General features: G+C 39.0%; 1 protein-coding gene across 3 annotated transcripts in view; it reads left to right on the top strand.

Moving 5' to 3' along the window:
- The window catches only part of PDE11A (phosphodiesterase 11A), a 477,210-nt gene that overhangs the window by 392,085 nt on the left and 62,539 nt on the right, over positions 1 to 22,586 (top strand). For all 3 annotated transcript variants that reach the window (XM_066345959.1, XM_066345958.1, XM_066345957.1), the window contains 2 exons: positions 10,416 to 10,506; positions 14,881 to 14,981. In XM_066345959.1, the coding sequence (XP_066202056.1) occupies positions 10,416 to 10,506; positions 14,881 to 14,981 (192 nt within the window). The remainder of the gene's footprint in view (positions 1 to 10,415; positions 10,507 to 14,880; positions 14,982 to 22,586) is intronic.

Here is a 22,586-nt window from a genome sequence, read left to right as displayed (position 1 = left end):
CCCTGATGATTAAATATCAGTACCGAGCAGCTTTGTAGTATATTCTCCTAGGAGACTTCTTCTATTCATTTCTAGCATAATCTCTTATACTCATTTCTTGGGAATGAAAAGCCATCTTGTCGCTTTCGGCCAGGTCCCAGAAGTGAAATACAGGGGCACATTAATCTGCTGTGACAGGCTAATCCCATTCCTCGCCACCTCCCAACAATGCTCAATTTCCTAATTACCTTTCATAGTTTCCTTTTTTAAAGTTTCCTGTAGGCTGTAGTTGCATACTTCTGTTAAGTCTCTTTCTCAAGGCATGTGCTTTCCTAGGGAAGTTATAAAAGGACCCTTCTTTTTACATGCTTATTTTTGGTGCTATAGGGACAGAATTTTTCACTTTGACTTTTCCTTTTAATAAATTTTTCCTCAGTGTGTTGCCCATCCAAAAAGGAAAACGTTTGGTATGTTGGGATGACCTGTTCAATAATGAACTTCATGAATAATCACATGTATAATCCTGTGCTTATGGAATTTGGAGACTTCCTCTCTCCTTCTCTCCTCCTCTCTCCACACACCCTACATAAATATATAAGTATAATTAATATTTTCACTATTAACATGTGTGCCCCAAAGTACTTGTATAATAGATATACATACCATAGACGACTAAAATAAGGTGAGTGAGGTGTTGAAGTCAATTTTTTCCATATGTGATTGATTTGGTCTGGGTTTCTTTTTCATATTTGATATGAAAAAGTTGAAATATACCCTTACAGAAAATGTATTACATGAAAGACATGGCCTCTTTTAAAAATGATTTTATGATCAAGTAAGATTGGTTCATATCGCAGTGTATGTTCCCCTCCTACAGAATCACAATGCGTGTTTTCACATACTGCGAATCCTACAATGAAGAAACAGGTTAACTTTTTAAATCCAGCATTTCCCGAATGTATTTGACCACGGGTTTTGTTTCGTTTTGTTTTTTTCATCTCTGCCCATAATGCCATTTAACATTGCAAATAACTTGTATTGTGTAGAATACTTTTTGATGTTTATCCTAACAGATACATTTTTTTTTTGCCACTTATATCAAGTTTTATGACTGTGCACCTCACCCTCACTATCCTGCAAGGTTCACAGCATATATTCGTAATGCTAAGATGGCACTCTGCTTGCAGAAAGATGAGCATTTTTAGTGCGAGTCTGGGCAGAGAAAGTCTCCCATACTATTGTAAGGGACTGTGAGCTCCTTGAGGTAAGAGCCATGTTTTCCTCATTTTTGTATTCCACATGTTTGCAGCCTGGCATCATAATAATCATCCCTACGTGTTGGTGTGAATGAATGATAAATGAATAAATGAACAAATGAATCACAGTGTCTTTATAGCATTTTCATGGCATTGGTCTGGTTCAATTGTAAAATCTACACATTATCGTGACTAACTCAGTATTGTGTGAGTGCGAGGAGAATATAAGATGAAATTGTACAAGGGAACAAAGAGGGGGTCTGAAGATGAAGATGCTCAAACCATAGCCCATGAGATGGCTGCACTTGTACAAGCACACTGAGTCCTACTGATGGAACACAGCCATTCAGAAGCCACACGGGCCTGGGGGAGAGGGAGAGACGCAGCATGGGAGGCACCAGTGTATTTGTTACAAGCCATACCCTGGTCAAAGGAAAAAATATCCTACTTAATACTGAAAAAAGAACATATAAAATGAGACCTGCTAAACCAGCGTGATAAGGGGAGAGATAGTATTTTGCATCTTGACCCTACTTTACATCAATGACTCTGTTATCAGGATTCACACTGGTAAAGGCACATCTGTACATGGCTAATTAGTAGAAACAAATTGTAGAAATCTGAGCTTGTGGTTAGTAATTAGACTAGTAGAATTTTGAAATAAACTTTGCAATTTTTTTTTATTGATGACAATTAGGTTGGTAACAAATTGAGAATCGAATATCAGAAATGTGTAAGTTACAATGAGTTTTTTCATTATGTAATGAGAAGTAGCTTAAAAACTTGAAATTCAATACAGAACTTGGGCTTACTAGCTCTGCGACTTTGGAAAAGAAGTGTATAACTTCTCTGTAAAATGAAAAGGAAATACTATTTCATGGTTATTGTCAGGACTAGATGAAATAATGTATTAAGTTGTTAATCTGTTGCCTAGTGCATGGTATATACTTACTCATGATAGCTATTATTCTTAATAACATTTTTATAAAATATGTTAACACACCTATTACTGTCAACCTTTCAGTTTTAAGTATGCTCTCTAGACATACCACTGCAAGCTTATTAGGCAAGCATTCAGATGTGATATGCACATAAACTTTATATGCATATCACATGTAAATTTGAAGTATCTTAGAATTTCCAAGGCCAGGACAAATATAGCCAAGACACAATACATTATGCTTTTTGAAAAATGTATTTTCATAAAAATAAACTATGTTAAAAAAAGATAATACCTAACATTAAATATTAATCACTGATTACTAAGATTAGCCTAACAAGTGTTCACTTATTAAATGATATTGATTAAGGCAAGATTTAAAGAAATAACACATACCTGATTAAAATCTAGTACCCTCTTTACTAAATCTATTCATAATAATTCCTACAGAACTTGACTCTGCTTGTTACCTCAACATGTGGTCAGCGCTGGGTCTTTCCAAGGGCCCTCGAGCTGCCCATGATCTTTGACTGCCTCACACTGGAGATGGAAGGCAGCGCAAGACTGAAATCCTTCACGTTGTATACTTAGATGCAGTCTTTGCTCCTTTCACTAGCAGGGCAAGACTGTGAGCATCAATCTCCAGTGTTTCCAAGTTAAGGCCACATTGCCTTTTCATTGTCTAAACTCCTTATGAGCAACAAAGAACAACACAAGGACCTGGAGAGGTCCTCAACTGAATGTGATGACTAAGCTTTAAACCTTAGGATTCTCTGGATCTTTCTTGACTCTTAAAATGCTCTGAATCCTACACCAAAAGTACTGGAAATGAACATACTTGAACATTTATTTTATCTAATTTTATTAATTTTTTTAGTGAAGGGGGAGAGAGAGAGAGAGAGAGAGAGAAAGACAGACAGACAGACAGACAGACAGGAGAGAGATGAGAAGCATTAACTTGTAGTTGTGGCACTTTAGTTGTTCATTGATTGCTTTCTCATATGTGCCTTGACCAGGGGGCTCCAGCCAAGCCAGTGACCCCTTGCTCAAGCTAGCAACCTTGGGCTCAAGTCAGCAACCATAGAGTCATGTCTGTGATACCACGCTCAAGCAGGGAACCCCATGCTTAAGCCGTGACCTCAGAGTTTCAAACCTGGGCCCTCAGCATCCCAGGTTGACACTCGATCCACTGCACCTTTACCTGGTCAGGCCACCCTTGAACATTTAAATGAACACTTGACCAGACTGAAACTGTTGAGGAATGGGTTGTTCTACATAAGCAAAATGTAAAGATAATTTAAAATGATTCTTTCAATTATCAAGTAACATGTTATTTCTTTAATAAAAATATTATTGTTTTTATTATTAATTAATAATTAATATATACTACAACCTACTACATGCCAGGTACTAATAGGCACTTTGAAGTATTTAATTGTATTCTCATAAATAACAGGTGAAGTAGATAGTATTATCATAATTTTAGAGACAAACTGAGTCTTTTTTAATTAATTAATTTATTTGTGTTTACATAGATTCTAGTGTCTCCCCGAATGCATCCCTCTTCCCCCGTATTCTCCTCAACATCTCCTTTACCCCCTCCCAACAGCTCCCTGGCCCCTTCCCTTCAGGTTTAATTCCATTCCTCAGTTCACATTGTTCATTGGATCCCTCAAATGAGTGAGGTCATATGATATTTTTCTTTCTCTGCCTGGCTTATTTTATTCAACATAATAGTTTCCAGGTCTATCCATGTTGTGGCAAAAGGTAATATTTCCTTCTTTTTCATGGCCCCATAGTATTCCATTGTATATATGTACCACTGCTTTTTAATCTACTCGTCCACTGATGGACAATTGGGCTGTTTCCAGATCTTCGCTATTGTGAACAATGCTGCCATAAACATGGGGGTTCATTTCTTTTTATGAGTCAGTGATATGGTGTCCTTAGGCTATATTCCTATAAGTGGAATGGCTGGGTCAAAAGGCAGTTCCATTTTTAATTTTTTGAGGAATTTCCATACTGTTTTCCACAGTGGCTGCACCAGTCTGCATTCTCACCAGCAGTGCAGGAGGGTTCCCCTTTCTCCACATCCTGGCCAGCACCTATCATGTATTGTTTTGTTGATGAGCACCATTCTGACTGGTGTAAGGTGGTACCTCATTGTGATTTTAATTTGCATTTCTCTAATGATTAGTGATGTTGAACATTTTTTCATCTGTCTATTGGCCATCAGTATGTCCTCTTTGGAGAAGTGTCTATTCATTTCTTTTGCCCATTTTTTGATTGGATTGTTTGTCTTCCTGGTGTTGAGTTTTACAAGTTCTTTATAAATTTTGGTTATTAACCCCTTATCAGATGTATTGTCAAATATGTTCTCCCATTGTGTGGTCTTTTTATTCTATTCATATTATCTTTAGCTGTGCAAAAACTTTTTAGTTTGAAATAGTCTCATTTGTTTATCCTGTCTTTTATTTCACTTGCCCATGGAGATAAATCAGCAAATATGTTGCTGCAATAGATGTCGGTGAGCTTACTGCCAATGTTTTCTTCTAAAATGCTTATGGTTTCACGACTTACATTTAAGTCCTTTATCCATTTTGAGTTTATTTTTGTGAATGGTATAAGTTGGTGGTCTAGTTTCATTTTTTTGAAGGTAGATATCCAATTTTCCCAACACCATTTGTTAAAGAGACTGTCTTTACTCTATTGTATACTCTTACCTCCTTTGTCAAATATCAGTTGTCCATAAAGGTGTGCATTTATTTCTGGGTTCTCTGTTCTGTTCCATTGATCTATATGCCTGTTCTTATGCCAGTACCAAGCTGTTTTGAGTACAATGGCCTTGTAGTATAACTTGATATCAGGAAGTATGATACCTCCCACCTATTCTTCTTTTTCAAGATTGCTGAAGCTATTCGTGTTCCTTTTTGGTTCCATATAAATTTTTGGGATATGTGTTCTATATCTTTGAAGTATGTCATTGGTATTTTAATTGGTATTGCATTGAATTTATAAATTGCTTTGGACAATATAGACATTTTAATGATGTTTATTCTTCCTAACCATGAACACGGTATATGCTTCCACTTGTTTGTGTCTTTCTTGATTTCTTTTATCAATGTTTTATAATTTTCTGAGTACAAGTCTTTAACCTCCTTGGTTAAATTTACTCCTAGGTACTTTATTTTATTTTATTTTGTTTTTTTGCTGCAATAATGAAGGGGATTGTTTCCTTAATTTCTCTTTCTGACATTTCATAGTTGATGTATAAAAATGCCTCTGATTTCTGAGTATTAATTTTATATCCTGCCACTTTGCTGAATTCATTTATCAAGTCCAGTAGTTTTTTGACTGAGACTTTAGGGATTTCTATACACAGTATCATATCATCTGCAGATAATGATAGTTTTACTTCTTCTTTTCCAATTTGGATGCCTTTTATTTCTTCTTCTTGTCTGATTGTTGTAGCCAGGTCTTCCAGTACTATGTTGAATAAGAGTGGTGAATGGGGCACCCCTGCCTTGTTCCTGATTTTAAGGGGATTGCTTTCAATTTTTGACCATTAATTATGATGTTGGCTGTGGGTTTGTCATAGATGGCCTTTATCATGTTGAGGTATGTTCCCTGTATTCCCACTTTGCTGAGAGTTTTGATCTAAATGGGTGCTGGTTTTATCAAAAGATTTGTCTGCAGCTATTGAAATTATTATGTGGTTTTTCTCCTTCCTTTTGTTTATGTGGTGAATCACATTGATTGATTTACGAATGTTGTACCATCTTTGCCTCCCCAGAATATATCCCACTTGATCATGTTGATCATGATGTATGATTTTTTTTTATGTATTGCTAGATCTGGTTTGCTAATATTTTGTTGAGGAATTTAGCATCTAAATTCATCAGGGATATAGGCCTATAATTTTCTTTCTTTGTGTTGTCTTTGCCTGGTTTCAGAATCAGAATTATGCTCGCCTCATAAAAGTAACTTGGAAGGGTTCCTTTCTCTTGAATTTTTTGAAATAGCTTGAGAAGAACAGGAGTTAGTTCTTCTTTGAATATTTGGTAGAATTCTCCAGTGAAGCCATTGGGCCCTAGGCTTTTGTTTTGGGGGAGTATTTTGATGACTGTCTCAATCTCATTTGTTGTAATCTGTCTGTTTAGGTTTTCTGATTCTTCCAGATTGATTTTTGAAAGATTATATGTTTCAAAGAATTTGTCCATTTCACCTAGATTGTTTAATTTTTTGGTGTATAGTTCTTCATAGTATTTTCTTACAATATTTTGTATTTCTGTTGTGTCAGTTGTTATTTCTCCACTCTCATTTCTAATTTTATTTATTTGAGTCCTCTCTCTTTTTTACTTGGTGAGTTTCATTAAAGGTTCATCAATCTTGTTTACCCTTTCAAAGAACCTTGAAAGCTCTTGGTTTCACTGATCCTCTGTATTGTTTCTTTAGCCTCTATGTCATTTATTTCTGCTCTGATCTTTATTATTTCCTTCCTTCTACTACCTCTGGGCTTTACTTGCTGTTCTTTTTCTAGTTTGTTTAGATGCTAGATTAGGTTGTTTATTTGAGCTTTTTCTAGCTTCTTAAGGAATGCCAGTAGGGCTATGAACTTCCCTCTCAGTACTGCTTTTGCTGTGTCCCATAAATTTTGAGTTGTTGTTTGGTCATTATCATTCATTTCTAGAAATTTTTTTATTTCTTCTTTGATTTTGTTGTTAACCCATTAGTTATTTAATAATATGCTATTTAGTTTCCATGTGTTTGAGTATATTTTAGTTTTTCTGTTGTGGTTGATGTCTAGTTTCATGCCATTGTGATCAGAGAAAATACTTGATATGATTTCAATCTTATTAAATTTGTTGAGACCGCTTTTGTGCCCTAACATGTGGTCTAACCTAGAGAATGCACTTGAAAAGAATGTATATTCTGCTGCTTTAGGGTGAAAGGTTCTGAAGGTATCTATTAAGTCAAGTTGATTTAGTGTGTCCTTTAAGTCTGCTGTTTCTTTGTTAATTTCCTTTCTTGAGGATTTATCTAGTGATGTTAGTGGGGTATTGAAATCCCCTACTATTATAGTATTGCTGTTGATCTTGCCCTTTAAATTCATCAAAGTCTGCTTTATATATTTAGGTGCTCCTAAATATTAGGTGCATAGATATTTGTAATGGTTATATCCTCCTGTTGGATTGCTCCCTTCATCATTATGTAGTGACCTTCTTTATTTCTTACTATAGCCTTTAATTTAAAGTCCATTTTGTCTGATATAAGTATTGCTACCCCAGTTTTTTATTCATTTCCATTTGCATGAAATATTTTTTTCCATCCTTTTACCTTTAGTCTATGTGTATCTTTTGTTTTGAAGTGTGTCTCTTGTAGACAGCATATGTATGGGTCCTGTTTTCTTATCCACGCAGCTGCTCTATGTCTTTTGATTGGATCATTTAATCCATTTACATCAGGGGTCTGGAAACTTTTTGGCTGAGATAGCCATGAACGTCACATATTTTAAAATGTAATTCCATGAGAGCCATACAATGACCCGTGTACGTTCCTCATTATCCAATAAAAATTTGATGTTGTCCCAGAGGACAGCTGTGATTGGCTCCAGCCACCTGCAACCATGAACATGAGCAGTAGGAAATGAATGGTTTGTAATACACGAGAATGTTTTATATTTTAACGTTATTTTTTTTTTATTAAAGATTTGTCTGCGAGCCAGATGCAGCCATCAAAAAAGCCACATCTGGCTCGCGAGCCATAAGTTCCCGTTCCCTGATTTACATTTAAGGTTATTATTGATATGCAATTGTTTATTGCCATTTTATTCTTTAAAGCTATCTTCCTCTTTTGCTATATTCTCTTCCCCCTTTGTTCTGTTTATAACAGGCCCCTTAACATTTCCTGTAGCATTGGTTTGGTTCTAATGAATTCCTTGAGGTTTTTTTGTTGGGAAGTTTTTTATTTCTCCTTCAATTTTAAATGATAGCCGTGCTGGATAAAGTAGTCTTGGTTGTAGGCTCTTGTTCTGCATTACTTTGAATATTTCTTGCCATTCTCTTCTGGCCTCAAGTGTTTCTGCTGAGAAGTCAGATGTTATCTTTATGGGGGCTCCTTTGTAGGTGAGATAACCTTTTTCTCTCTAGCACCTTTTAATATTTTCTCTTTATCTCTTAGCTTTGTTATTTTAATTATGATGTGGCTTGGTGTGGATTTCTTTGGGTTCTCTTTAATGAAGTTCTTGTGCTTCTTGAACTTGTATGACTTTTTTCTGCATTAATTTAGGGAAGTTTTCAGCTATGATTTGATTGAACAAGGTCTCTATCCCTTGTTCTTTCTCTTCTTCAGCAACTCCTATGATGTGGATGTTGTTTCTCTTTAGGTTATCACAGAGTTCTCTTAGAGTTTTCTCAGATGTTTTTTAATCTCTTTTCTTTTTGCTGCTCTGCTTCCGTGTTTTTGTTTATCTTGTCTTCTAAATCGCTGATTCGATTCTCTGCTTCATCCATCCTGCTTTTTTTTTTTTTTTTTTTTTTTTTTGCATTTTTCTGAAGCTGGAAACAGGGAGAGACAGTTAGACAGACTCCCGCATGCGCCCGACCGGGATCCACCCAGCACGCCCACCATAGGGCCACGCTCTGCCCACCAGGGGGCGATGTTCTGCCCATCCTGGGCATCGCCATGTTGTGACCAGAGCCATTCTAGCGCCTGAGGCAGAGGCCACAGAGCCATCCCCAGTGCCCGAGCCATCTTTGCTCCAATGGAGCCTTGGCTGTGGGAGGGGAAGAGAGAGACAGAGAGGAAAGCACGGCGAAGGGGTGGAGAAGCAAATGGGCGCTTCTCCTGTGTGCCCTGGCTGGGAATCGAACCCGGGTCCTCCGCACGCTAGGCCGATGCTCTACCACTGAGCCAACCAGCCAGGGCCTTCCATCCTGCTTTTAATTGCTTCTAGTGTAGTCTTCATTTCAGATATTGTATTTGTCATTTCAGACTGGTTCTTCTGTATTATTTCAATGTCCTTTTTAATACTTATTATTTATTTATTTATATGCTCACTGTAACCATCCATTGTTGTTCTAAGATCTTTCAGTATTCTAATAATCATTATTTTAAACTCTGCATTTGGTAGTTTGCTTATATCCATCTCACTCACTCATTTTCTGGGTGTTTCTCTTGTTGGTTCACTTGGATTGCTCTTCTCTGTCTTCCCATTTTGTCTGTGTTGCCCTGGACTTCCCTGGCTGGGGCCTGGGGAAGATCAGTGAGGGTCACTGCCTGTGACTGGTTCTTATCCACCTTTTGGGTGCTATAGGTGATCCAGATCTTGTGGCTGCCTCTTCTGGGTCCAGGTGCCATTGTAAATATCAGCTGCACTCCTAGGCTTGCTTTTATCTACTCTTGGCCTGGAGAGGTTACTTTAAAGTTCAAGTTACCCTAAAATCTGCTTTCTGTTGTCTTTTATTGCTGGCTACTTATTGGGCTCAGTACTGTAATTCAGTGATTAGGTACGGTATTAGATGTGGCCTACTTCTTAGCCTCAGGTGTCATTCTATCCATATATTTTAGTCCCCGTTAAACAAATTGAGTCTTAATGTGACCAAGTAACTGTCTAAAACTATTATCAAGAGCTAAAGTCTGACACCAAATCCAGGAAACTTTTCTGAATTGTACATTGAAATATCACAACATGACTATAATCTGGAAAACCATAGTATAAGCTTGTCAACCTAACATGTAAAGTAGACTAAAAGCAAAATACTCACCAGGTCTTTTCCCATGAAAAGTCAAGTACATTTGGTATAAGACAATGGTTCTGTGTAAGATTCCATTCATGAAGTCTACCCTCATCCCCAGAACCAGAGATTATGCCTCTTGTTCTCAGATCATCCAAAGCACTTTGACTGAATCTGGAACACTTTCTGTGGCATTTCTGTTGTGTTTTATGTTCCTTATTTTCCCTATGACCATCTTATCTCCTTTAACAGTTTGTAAATTTTTAGAGCTATGGACTGAGTCTTATTCACTGTTGAATCATTTACAGCATCAAGACTAACATATAGGAGGTTCCAGAAAGGTTTACGTGATAGATTAGTGAACTACACAAGCAGTTACCTGTGAATGTATCTGTTTATAGTCCTTTTCCAAAGCAGGAAAAGCAATTTGATCCCAAAAGCTGGTGTAGGGTAATTGTTGACAGGTAAAGGGCCCTGGTCACTGAACCTTCTGTCCTCTTTCAGGAGCGGCTCTGCCCTGGCCCAACTCTATGGAACCTCGGCTACCTTAGAGCACCATCATTTTAACCACGCTGTGATGATCCTTCAAAGTGAGGTACTTCTCCCCTCGACAAAAAACCAACAGCACAATGTTTCTGACTTCTTTGTATAGAGCTACAGGTAGCCACAGAGTATAACAAGTTTTTCAAGCCAAACTATTAGACTCTTTTTGTGGCTGCTTTTTATTCATTTAGATGCCTGACCAAGAACCTTGTTCAACTTCCTCCTGGGCTGACTCGTTTGGGTTTCATTATTAGTTTGGCATTTTCTCAGATTTCCCTCTCAGAGGAAATGGCCATGCACTGTCCCACTTTCCTTAGGGGGACAGATGCTCTAACACAGTGAAGTGACCCAAGTCATGAGTGGCCACACCTTCCCATTTTGTAAAACCCAAAGCAGCTTTAAAAGATGGTAGTAACAGAAACAGAGTGAGAAAGTTACCCTTTATTTGCACAACTGAGACATCTATAAAAAAATAGAAATTTAAAATTACTGGTGGGACCAGTTTGAAAGTGAGAACTGCAACTAAATTTGAGACCCAGGGCTGAGGCCACATGCCTCATTTTGCTGCACGTGCCATTACAGGACTTGGAAGGACTTTTATACTTTTAGCTCCCCATGAAGAAAGGGAAGAACCACTCACTGGCTCTGGCTGACGTGTGTGTGAGTTTGAAATTGCCAGGAAAATATCTGTTTAATTTTCTGCAGGCATAAAGACTTTTTTTTTCCAGGCCAAGAAGGGATCATCTGTTTCCCATTATTTGTCAGTTCTCTAGCTGTGCCATTAATTATTATTATTATTATCATCATTAAGGCTCTGCTTCGCTGGAATAGCGTCATTAAATACGGAGGGTTCTTTTCCCCTCCAGCCTATCTTGAGAAAGCATGTCTTTTGCAATATCATGCAGGCTGTCTTCGACCCCCCACTGCATAAAGGAGAGTCAGCATGGCATCTGTGGAAGGGCGAACTCACCGGGGGAGAGTATTTTTAGCTGGGAGAGAAACATCAAGAGTGAAGCTCTCAGTAACACTGATAGAAACCAGCAGCCTGGCATCTGTGGCTCAGGAAAGTGAAAGCCATGTCCATGGCTGAGTACCGTGGAAAAGGAAAGTAGGGATAGGAAGGACTGGGGTTCAGGCTATCTTTTGTGCACTAAAAGTAGAATAGCTTTCTACCTCAAAACCCAGGATATACGGCCTTTGTAATAACAGGCATTGTAAACAGGATGTCAATGTTTTCTCAAAAGGTCATTTGTTTGTTTGGGAAAACAAACTTTACTAACTCAGCATTTGTTTTCATACAAATAAAATACCTTGGCTGCCCTTCACTCCCCAGTTCTCTATGAAGAACGCATAATAATAATGACATTGTTATCATGCAGTGAGCAAGTGTGAGCAGGTTCTCCCCCGGGGCTCTCCCACATTCCCTCCTGTCCTGTTAGAGGGCAGAAATGCAGATGTCATTATCACCCGCTTTCCAGATGATGCCAGAGCGGTCCGTTGGCCTGACAAACCTTACCACAGACCCTTCTTCCTCCGCTGGGTGCTGTTTCTATCAATCCCCACCTCCTCTCTAAACAGATAAAAGCAGTGTTTCAGGGAGACACATCTATTTTAGGGACTGGAAAAAGCCAATTCATATATAAACAATACACTGATTGCAAATTAACATTTTTTATTAGTATTAAAGTTGGTCTGGCTAGCTTTGTCAGTCTGTTAGCTGTATTAGTTACTGTATGTCCTTTCTAAGTAGTAAAATGCACTCTTACAAAATAATTAAGATCTTCCAATTCAGACCGGCTTTCCCCTAGACTTCACATTAGCTTTACTGTAACTTGCTCCAGACAGCTAGACAGGCGTAACTCAGAAATATCATGGGCTCAGTCCCAGGCCACCGCAGTAAAGCGAGGCATAATATTGTTCCTGGTGGAGGGTCTTGCCTTCAGTCAGACGAACAAAATAGAAACAGAGGCATGGACACATGGAACAGATGGACAGATGTCAGAGGAGAGGGGTTGACGGGACTGCATGGAAGAAGGTGAAGGGATTAGCTAAAAAACATAGATATATAACATGTAGATACAGACAGCAGGTGGCAATAGCCAGAGGGAAAGGGGGAGTGGAGGTAAGGGAGGAGAGCAAGGAAGGGAAAATGGGGGCAGAAAGAGACTGCTTGGGGCAGGGGGTGCACGGTGCGGTCTGGAGAGAAGGTTATATTGAGTTGTATACTTGAAATTTGTATGCTTCAGCATACCATGTCATCCCAATAAATTAAAAATAAAATTTTTAAAAGAATAAAAATAAATGACTTGAAAAGACAAAAAAATGCAACATCTATGAAGCACAGTGAAGCAAAGTGCAATAAAACGAGGTGTGCCTGTTTCACTGGGAGATGCTGGTTGTGTGTCTGGGTCCTGGGGCTACTTTGCCATAGTTTCCGACCTCTTTTTCCCAAGCCCCGGAACACAAGCCCATAATGAATTTGGGGGACAAGTCTCAGGCAAAGGAACTTGGGCAGAATTATAATGCGGCATTCCTTTAGTTATCTGTCTTCTTCTTAATGGCTGAATTAAGGGTCTGGAAGAGTTCATTTAAAAATTATTATTAATATTGGACCTGGTCCCATATGGAACCAATATGCTCTTTTCTTTAGGAGTGGCAGGTTCACCCAATGAGATAAATTAACTCAGGGGTGCAGATTATCATCTAGTGCCTAGTAGGCGGTAATTTACTAATTGATATTCCGGTTTCCTGAAAGAATTAATTTACTTCTCGATGGAGAATAGTTTAGTCTCGGGTAGTCACTCCTCCCCCTTCCTTCCACACCATCTTCTGGCTCTCACACTAGGTTCAAAACAAGTCCGGGTCCTGGGTCTCATGTTTATAAATCGTATTTCATGGTAAGAAAACCTGATAAATGAGAGGTCCTGACTTTCAAAGAAAATTAAGTGGATTGTCAGTCACTTTACTAAAGGATTTTTCACTTCACTTAGAACACGGTAGAGCTGCCAGTGGAGCTAAAGTACGTTCAGATGGAATGTGCTTTTCAAAGCTATGGAGGTACCGGTGCATGTGCAAGTTTTCCTAGGTAAAGTCACCGTCACAGTCCCAAGAACCATGCCAAGAATGATATTGTATGCATTGTAGCTACTCAGGAATTATGTACTGAACTTAATCTGCCACACGCTTCATCCGGATGGACCTTCACAGTTTAACACAGGGTTTCTCAACTTAAGCCATTCTGACATGATGGGCCAGGTTTATCTTTGTTGTTCCAGCAGTCCTATACATTGTAAGATGTTTGTTTGTTTGTTTGTTTATTTATTTATTTATTTATTTTAATTCATTTTTGGAGAGAGAGAGAGAGAGAGAGAGAGAGAGAGAGAGAGAGAAGGGAGGGAGCCAGGGGTTTTGAACTGGCAACCTCAGTGCTCCAGGTCAATGCTTTATCCACTGCACGACCACAGGTCAGGCACATTGTAGGATGTTTAATAGCATCTCTGGACTCTACCTACTTGATGCCAGGAGCACCCCCCACCAATGTGACAATCAATAATGTCTCTAAACATTGCCAGACATTTCTATAGCTCAACCCTCCCTAGTTAAGAATCACTAGTCTAATATTTTTCCCCTCCTTGAAATTATTTGGTGCCATAGCAAGTACTTCCAAAATGCCAACATAAGTCTTAATTAATGAAATTAGTATTTATTTTAGGGTCATAAATGTTACCAAATGTTTTGTTAACTTCTAAATTTAGTAATTCTACAGGAAATAGGTATTCAAATGGAGTTGTTGGCACAGACATACTCATTGTAAGACAAGTTCAAACATTTTTTCAGAGTTTTCTCTTTAAGACTTGACATAATAAAGTGACCCTTAGTAGTTCTTCTCGAAAATGATTGCACTTTCTGGCTTTGCTATGTTTGCCAAAGGATCTTTGTATTTGTGCAAAATTTCAATAAGCTTTTTTAAAAATGATTGTATTACATTCATGTATATATACAAGGGTCCTCAGGTTATGACGGTCTCAACATAAGATGTTTCAAGTTTACAATGCTCACTCTCATAAGAACTTTAAAAAATTGAGACGTAATTGTTTCGGCTTACTAATGTTTTGTCATTGTTTCCTGTTACTATAGTACAGTGTACAGTGCAGTATATTTATGTCCTTTTCCTGTTTCTGTGGCTTAGTTGTGTTTTTATATTCTAGATTATGATTTTATAACTGTGTTAGGATAAGTAAGTGATTTAGGCTAGGGTGTGTCGACTTATACCCAAATCCAGGTTACGTCACTGTCGTAGGAACATTACTGTTTCATAACCCAAGGAACCCCCTGTATTCATCTGTGATTATATGTGAAAAACATGTAATCAACAACTCAGATTTAATGGTTTTCTTCTGTGTGGCTTTTTTCTTTTTCATTACAGGGTCACAACATCTTTGCTAATTTATCCTCCAAGGAATATAGTGACCTTATGCAGCTTTTGAAGCAGTCAATATTGGCAACAGACCTCACGCTATACTTTGAGTAGGTATTGGCATTTGACCAATTTGACAAATGGATATCTAAAGTTTCATTCTGTAATTAACTTTTCGGTCTATTTTAGGGGCTGCCTGTTGTTCTAGCACTGATATCAATGTGTAAATGAACTAAACTTTTTGCTATTGTTTTTCCCTTATCTAAATGCACTTTATTAAGGTAATAACTGGAAGACAAGGAAATCAGGGCTACGATCACAAGATTTATAGCTTTATTCTGTTTTATTATGATCCTTGTTTGGGACTCTTGATGCTGAAACAAAATGACAGCCATTTCTATTTTAGAGACTAAGATGGCTATTATAGACTATTATTTCTTGTCAGATCTAGGATGGCATTGATAGTGCTAATGAAAAAGATTTGCTGCTGAAAGGTTGACGAGATAGCCACACCTTCATTCCCTGCTTCTTCTCTACCTCTCTTTTGCAGACCCCCCTTTCTTTTTTGTTCAATTTTAGCCCTCCATCTGAGCTGGGAGTTACATCTCTCTCATTTCTTCTGAGACATGCTCCATCAGGTACCACCTCTTCCAGAAGCCAGGAAATCTCTTCCTTTGCTGATGCAGTTTTCTCTTAAAGGCCAAACAACTTCCATTCCTTAAAAAAAATCTTTTACTTGACCCCATGGAGATCTTTAATTGCTTTTCAATTTACCTTTCTTTTACTACCTACCTTTTCAAATAAATGGAGAACATTAGTACATTTGTTTTCCTAACACCCATTTTCTCCTTAAAGAGCAGTGTCCAACTTCACATGTCTATTAAAATTATACGTTCGGAAATCACCAGCCTTCCTTGTCCCCAAATTCATTGTCTTTCACTCATTTCTGATATTTATAGCTTCTCTGAGAAATCTGAAGATTTATTGACTTCTTGTTGTCAAGTTCTGCTCCCTTTCTTTTTCTCCAAGCTCCAGTTGCTTTCTCTCTCTTTTTCTAGATCCATTCTAGGTTTTCTTTCTCCTTGCTCCTTTGTATGAGTTCTTGAGTCCATGCTTTTTCTGCTCTATTTAGATTCAGTATGCTGGTTTTATGTCTATAATACCTTTATACTACGGAAGACTCTGAAATTCTTCACTCTAACCCTTCTTCACATTCTGGACACCTATCTCCAACTTTTATCTCAATAGCCTTTAAGGGTTTCATTGCTTTCAAAGCAACATTTAAAATTGATTTGAGTTTTAAGGTCTTCTTTATTTTGCCTTTAAGCTTTTTTATTCTTACCTTCCACATCTCTCCTACATGATTTGCTTACTCCAACCAGACTGGTCTACATATTAGTCTTTGAAAACACTTTGTACAGTGCCCCTTGAGCCTCAATCATACTACTGTTCCTACATGGAATCTTATCCCTCACCTTCCCCATCTGGCTGAATAGTCTTTAAGGTTCATCTCTTCTACCACCCTTTCCAGGAATCCTATGTCACTCCTTTTGAAATCTTACTGAACTTTGGCATTATATCAGTTAGAATTATATTCAATTATAAGGGACAAAAAACCCCGAAGTAACAGTAGCTTACTTCTCTGTCACATAGAATAAGTCTGGAAATAAGCTATCAGCAGTTGGTAGAATGACTAATCAGAGAGCCAGGTTACTTTTCTCTTTTGGTGTCATACCTTCAACACATGGTTTCACCTTTGTCCAAGTTAGCTACTCAGTGTCCACCACATCCCAGCTAGCAGACAGTAGGAAGGGACAAAAAAAAAAAAAAAACAAACCCAGGGGCTAAAGGTGATACAACTTATCTTTTCTAGGAACTCCACAGACACTTCCACTCACATTTCTTTGGTCAGAATTTAGTCATCTGACCATACCTAGGCTGAAGAAAGGTTGGGAAAGGAAACCTTTATTCTGGTATGGTCATGTGCTGCATAATGACATTTTTTTGCTTGTGTATGTGTGTGACAGAGACAGGGAGAAACAGAGAGAGGGACAGATAGGGATAGACAGACAGGAAGGGAGAGAGATGAGAACCATCAATTCTTCATTGCAGTACCTTAGTTGTTCATTGATTGATTTCTCATATGTGCCTTGACCAGAGGGCTATAGCAGTCTGAGTGACCCCTTGCTTAAGCCAGCAACCTTGGGCTCAAGCTGGTGAGCCTTGCTCAAACCAGATGAGCCCATGCTTAAGCTGGCAACATCAGGGTTTCGAACCTGGCTCCTCCAAGTCCCAGTCCGACGCTCTGTCCACTGCATCACTGCCTGGTCAGGCCATAATGACATTTTGGTCAACGAAGGAGAGCATATGCAACTGTGGTATACCATGTAGTCTAGGTGTGTTGTAGGCTACACCATCTAGGTTTGGGTAAATGAATTCTATGATATTCACACAATAATGCAATCGCTTAATGCCACATTTCTCAGAATGGATCTCTGTTGTTAAGCAGTGCATGAGTGTAACTATTGCCCCACTGAAAACTAGGGGCTCTATTACAAAGGAAGAGAGGAGACACATTGGAGTAGACAACTGACAGTTTATACCACACAGTTATTATTGGCTGCTGCTGAATATTATTACGTGACAATAGTGGGAGGAGCAAAGGTTTTGGAATTACTGATCTGAATTTAAATTTCATTCTGGCATTAATTAAACCTGGTGTATTGAGCCCAAGTGTCTATGTCTTCTCCCTTCTGAAACTTCACTAAAGTGGCAAATTAATTTTTTTTTTTTTTGTATTTTTCCGAAGCTGGAAACGGGGAGAGACAGACAGACAGACTCCCGCATGTGCCCAACCGGGATCCACCCGGCACGCCCACCAGGGGCGACACTCTGCCCACCAGGGGGCGATGCTCTGCCCCTCAGGGGCGTCGCTCTGCCACGACCAGAGCCACTCTAGCGCCTGGGGCAGAGGCCAAGGAGCCATCCCCAGCGCCCGGGCCATCTTTGCTCCAATGGAGCCTCGGCTGCGGGAGGGGAAGAGAGAGACAGAGAGGAAGGAGGGGGTGGGGGTGGAGAAGCAAATGGGCGCTTCTCCTATGTGCCCTGGCCGGGAATCGAACCCGGGTCCCCCGCACACCAGGCCGACGCTCTACCGCTGAGCCAACCGGCCAGGGCGCAAATTAATTTAAAAGGAAATAAAGGGATAAGTCTGTAAGGACAAGAGAGAGGGGGCATACAACTGATAAGAGAAGTCAATACATTTGTGGAAATAGAAGTCCAACTGACAAATAATAACTGACCTAGCAAAGTAGAATTGAAAAGTAGAGCCCATGGAGGAGGACAGCTCTGAAAAGCAAGTCAGTTCGCCCTGCAGAACCTTGCTTGGGGCTAGGACACAAAATGTGCCATGAAAAGTAGATTTGACACTCAAAGCTTCGGACAAGGCAATTACTAGAAAGTCAGTTTATAGAGCGCCAGATGACTCCTTTTCCCCCACTTGGAAAAGGTCAGAGGTTTACTCTCTGAAGAAATGAAAGAAAGAGCTCTGTACTGGGAAAAGTACAAGGTACAAATGAGATGCAAAGCTCAGAAAAGAGGATGAAATAAAAGGAAAGAGTCTATGCATTAAAAACCCTTAGCTCTTAGTCCAGTCACCCAGAAGCTAGAGATCGATCAGCTCGATCAGCTGCACACTTAGGGTGGTCAGATTTAGCAAATAGAAATACAAGAAGTACAGTTAAATTTGCATTTCAGATAAACAATAAATAATTTTTAGTTTAAATATGTACCTGTTTTGTACATGTAGGACACACACATACAACTCTAGCTTACCTTTTAATGTCCTTCTATTACACACAAATGAATAACATTGATGAAAGTCTCCCATGTGAAAAACAGAGGCTAACAAAACAAACAAAAAACTAGAATCAGAGAATATAAGGAGAAGAACAAAACAAACCAAAACAAAACAAAAACTATTGTTAATATCCTTAGGGAGCTAAAAGATAATACATCCATGAAACAAGAACAGCATATTTTTTAAAAAAACAAAAACAGGCCCTGGCTGGTCAGCTCAGTGGTAGAGCATCAGCCCAGTGTGTGGAAGTCCTAGGTTCAATTCCCAGTCAGGGCACACAGGAGAAGCAACTATATGCTTCTCCACCCCTTCCTGTTCTCTCTCTCTTTCTCTCTTCCCCTTCTGTAGCCATGGCTTGATTCAAGTGAGTTGGCCCCAGGCACTGAGGATGGCTCCATGGCCTCACCTCAGGTGCTAAAATAGCTCAATTGCTGAGCAACAGAGCAGCAGCCTCAGCTGGGCAGAGCATCTCCCGGTAGGGGGCTTGCCTGGTGGATCCCAGTCAGGGCACATGCAGGAGTCTTGTCTCCCTGCCTCCCTGCCTCTCACTTAAAAAAAAAATAGGAATGACCCTGTCCAGGCCACTCAGTGGATAGAGCATCATCCCAGCATGCCAAGGTCGCAGGCTCAATCCTTGGCCAGGGCACATGAGAGAAGCAATCAATGAGTGTACAACTAAGTGGAACAATGAGTTGATACTCCTCTCTCTCTCTCTCTCTCTCTCACCCCCCCCTCCGTTCTCCCCATCTTTTCTCTCTGTCTTTCTCTCAAATCAATGGAAAATGTAAAGGAAAAAATACAATAGGAAAAACCATAGAAGAAAAAAGAGCTCTTGGAAATTAAAAACATAATGCCCAAAATAAAAAATGAAATGAAAGCATTAAAAAAAAAAACAGTCAAAGGATAATAAAGCAGCAATATTGAAAGCACTGCTTTATATTATTATACGGTTGACCCTTGAATGACAGGCTTGAACTGCACAGGTTCACTTAATACAGATTATTTTTCAATAAATACAGTTAGCCCTTTACATATGTGAATTTTATATCCCCAGATTCAACCAACTGTGGATCTTAAATGGTATTTTCAGTCCTCCATTGGGACTCCATAGTACAGAGAGCCAACTGTATACATTGTTCTACACATTTTATATAAGGGACTTGAGTATCTGCTGATTTTGGTATCTGCAGGGAGTCCTGGAACCAATACCCCAAGGAGCAATGGAAGGTTTTGGAGTCAAACATTATACTCAGATTTTCGACTGTGTGGGGTTTTCACCCCTATCCTTCACCCCATTATTCAAGTTTCAACTGTATGCTTTTTAGTGCTGTTTGTTTTTTTTAACTATGTGCACGTATTACTTTGATAAATACAAATTTTAACTAATTTTTAAAATATATTTGAAAAATTAAAATCCCAGTTTTGCCACTACTAGCAGTGTGTCATCAGACAAATTAGATACTCTCTGAGCTTTTTCTTCATGTGTAAAATGGAGATAATGCTTATGTTATCTGTCTTATATATTCTAATTGTCTTATAAGTGACTACATCTACCACTTCCTTTGCTTTATAGCTTATTTATTTTGCATGTGTTGTGGTTTTTGTGTTTGACTTAGCTATCATGATCTTCCCTCTTTTTCTGAATGGATGCTCTTTGATTTGGGATTTATGGAAGCCCGTATCTCTTCAATGTTTTTATTTCCTATCTCTGGCACTTGCAAGATTTGGTGTTATTTTTCTCAAAGTAGAAGCATTTCCTAAGTCAAGTTTCCAAGTAACTTCTAAGAGAGAAAAAAAAAATCTCAACAGTTGGAGTCCATTTATCAAGCCCTGTTAGTGATGTGCCGAATCACTGAATGACCGCTGGAATGCAGTCAAGGAAGTTGGTCGCGACTCGTTTTCTCATTACTCTGTTCTTATCTTAATGCTACAGCCCCTGCTAATGTTTGCTGACTCCCAAAGAAGCCAGCTGGTTCTCTTTATGTCAGCGCTATTGTTTTTTGAAGTTCTGAATAGCTGTTCATTCTCTAATCTAGACCTTCACAAGGCTGATTCACTTGCTGTCTAAAGTTGCATTAAGGTGTTGCCATATTTTTTAGCCAAAACACTCCCTGGGGTTAATGAAGGGGAAGCAACTACTACAGTCATCCAGATGCTTTTATTTCAAATATATAGTGTGGAATTGGAAAGGATATTGGAAATGAGGTCATCTAAGTCATCTTTTTTTTTTTTAGATCACATACTGAGCTCAAAAAGGTTAAATATGTAGTATAGTTTAGGTCACATATAATTAGTGGCTAAACTGGAACCCACACTGAGAAAAATAACACAAAATCTTGCAAATGTCAGAGACAAGAAAAAGCCTCCTCTTTGGGGGCTTTTCCCACAATCACTATATTCCTTCTCCAATGGAAAAAGCATGAAATAGTTGTCATGTAAATTGGGGCTAAATTACATGGCAATATTGACCTTCCCAGCTGTACAGTAATTGGTTTAATATAAAAACCAGCATGAGTTCTGTGTGCCCTCTCCCAAAGCAGAGCTGGAGACAAAGGCTTGCAGGCAGGTAATTTAGTTTTAGAAGCAACATCAAGAATAGGAGTAGGGGACTGAGACAGTGAAACAGCAAGTAGGAAAGCTGTGGTAAGGACACAGACCCTTGATGGTCCCCACTGTGGAACTGTCTGAAAAATCTCATTTGCTGCACCTCAAAATAATTTACCTGCCTCTCTCTGAATGTTACTCCCACACGCTTCCTGGATATCCATGCTCCAAGGCTTGGGATTCCTGCAGCATCCAGTCCCACACACGGTCAGTGCAGCGATGGGGCAGGAAGTAGGCAAGACAGAACCAGCGAGACAGGAGCTGTGTCACTGGCGGGCCGAAGCAGCAATGGCTGGAGAAAGGTGGGCCACTGGGATGTGAGACAGCCCCATATGAAGTCTGGATTAGCACTGGTTCTGCCCTGACTACTCAAATCAAAAGTCATGACACACAGTAGAGGTCAACCAGAGACGAATCTCACTGGTTTCCTCCCCTAGGAAGGGGAAAGCTGTCTAGAAAGGTGCAGGGCTGTCAGGAAGAAGGCCCAGGCCTTTTAGAGAGGGGTTTATGACTCATTCATAGAGCAGGATCTCCTGTGATGTACCAACAGGGAAAAAATGTAAGATTCCTGGAAACATGGAACCTTTTAAAAAATAACCACAAAAAACTTGTAACTTTAATTTCAAGTGGTTTTAGGTGTCCCTTGAGATTCTCTCCTAAAAATGACAGATAAAAGAAGAATTCACAGGTTTCAAAAACAAAACAAAAATCTCAGTATGAATTTCTAGGTTTCCAAACTTAAGTGTGGGAGCTAATTCTTCAGTATGATTTTCCAGCTCACTGAAAACATTCTCCAGTTTCTGCTGAATGACTTTCTAAAATGGATTTCTGTGCCTATATCTAAGTCCCCGCAGTGAACAAGGCTTTAGTAATTAAATAATCTCAAGCAGGAATTAGACATACCTTATCGGTAACCAGCCATGTGACTTAGAGAGAGTCGCTCACTTAATCTCCCTTTGCCTTGGTTTCCTTGTCAGCCATGGGGGACAGGCACATGACCCACCCCAGTCCCCTAGGGCCCTCTGGTAGTCAAAGATTACCTATTTGAAAGATGATTTGGTAATTAAAATAAGATTTAAATACTCTAAATAATTTAAATTTGATAACTTTGATAATTTGAAATACTTCTTAAAGAAAAGAATCATTGAACCAGAAATCAAAATAAAATTTATATGATAAAAGATAAAACTTGTTGGAGTCTGCAGAGAGAGAGAGAGATCCAATATTACTAGAGTTAAAACTTCAAAAGGAA

The sequence above is a fragment of the Saccopteryx leptura genome, chromosome 7 (assembly GCF_036850995.1).
Source record: "Saccopteryx leptura isolate mSacLep1 chromosome 7, mSacLep1_pri_phased_curated, whole genome shotgun sequence".
In the NCBI taxonomy this organism is placed as follows: Eukaryota; Metazoa; Chordata; class Mammalia; order Chiroptera; family Emballonuridae; genus Saccopteryx; species Saccopteryx leptura.
This window is presented reverse-complemented; position numbering and strand designations above follow the sequence as displayed.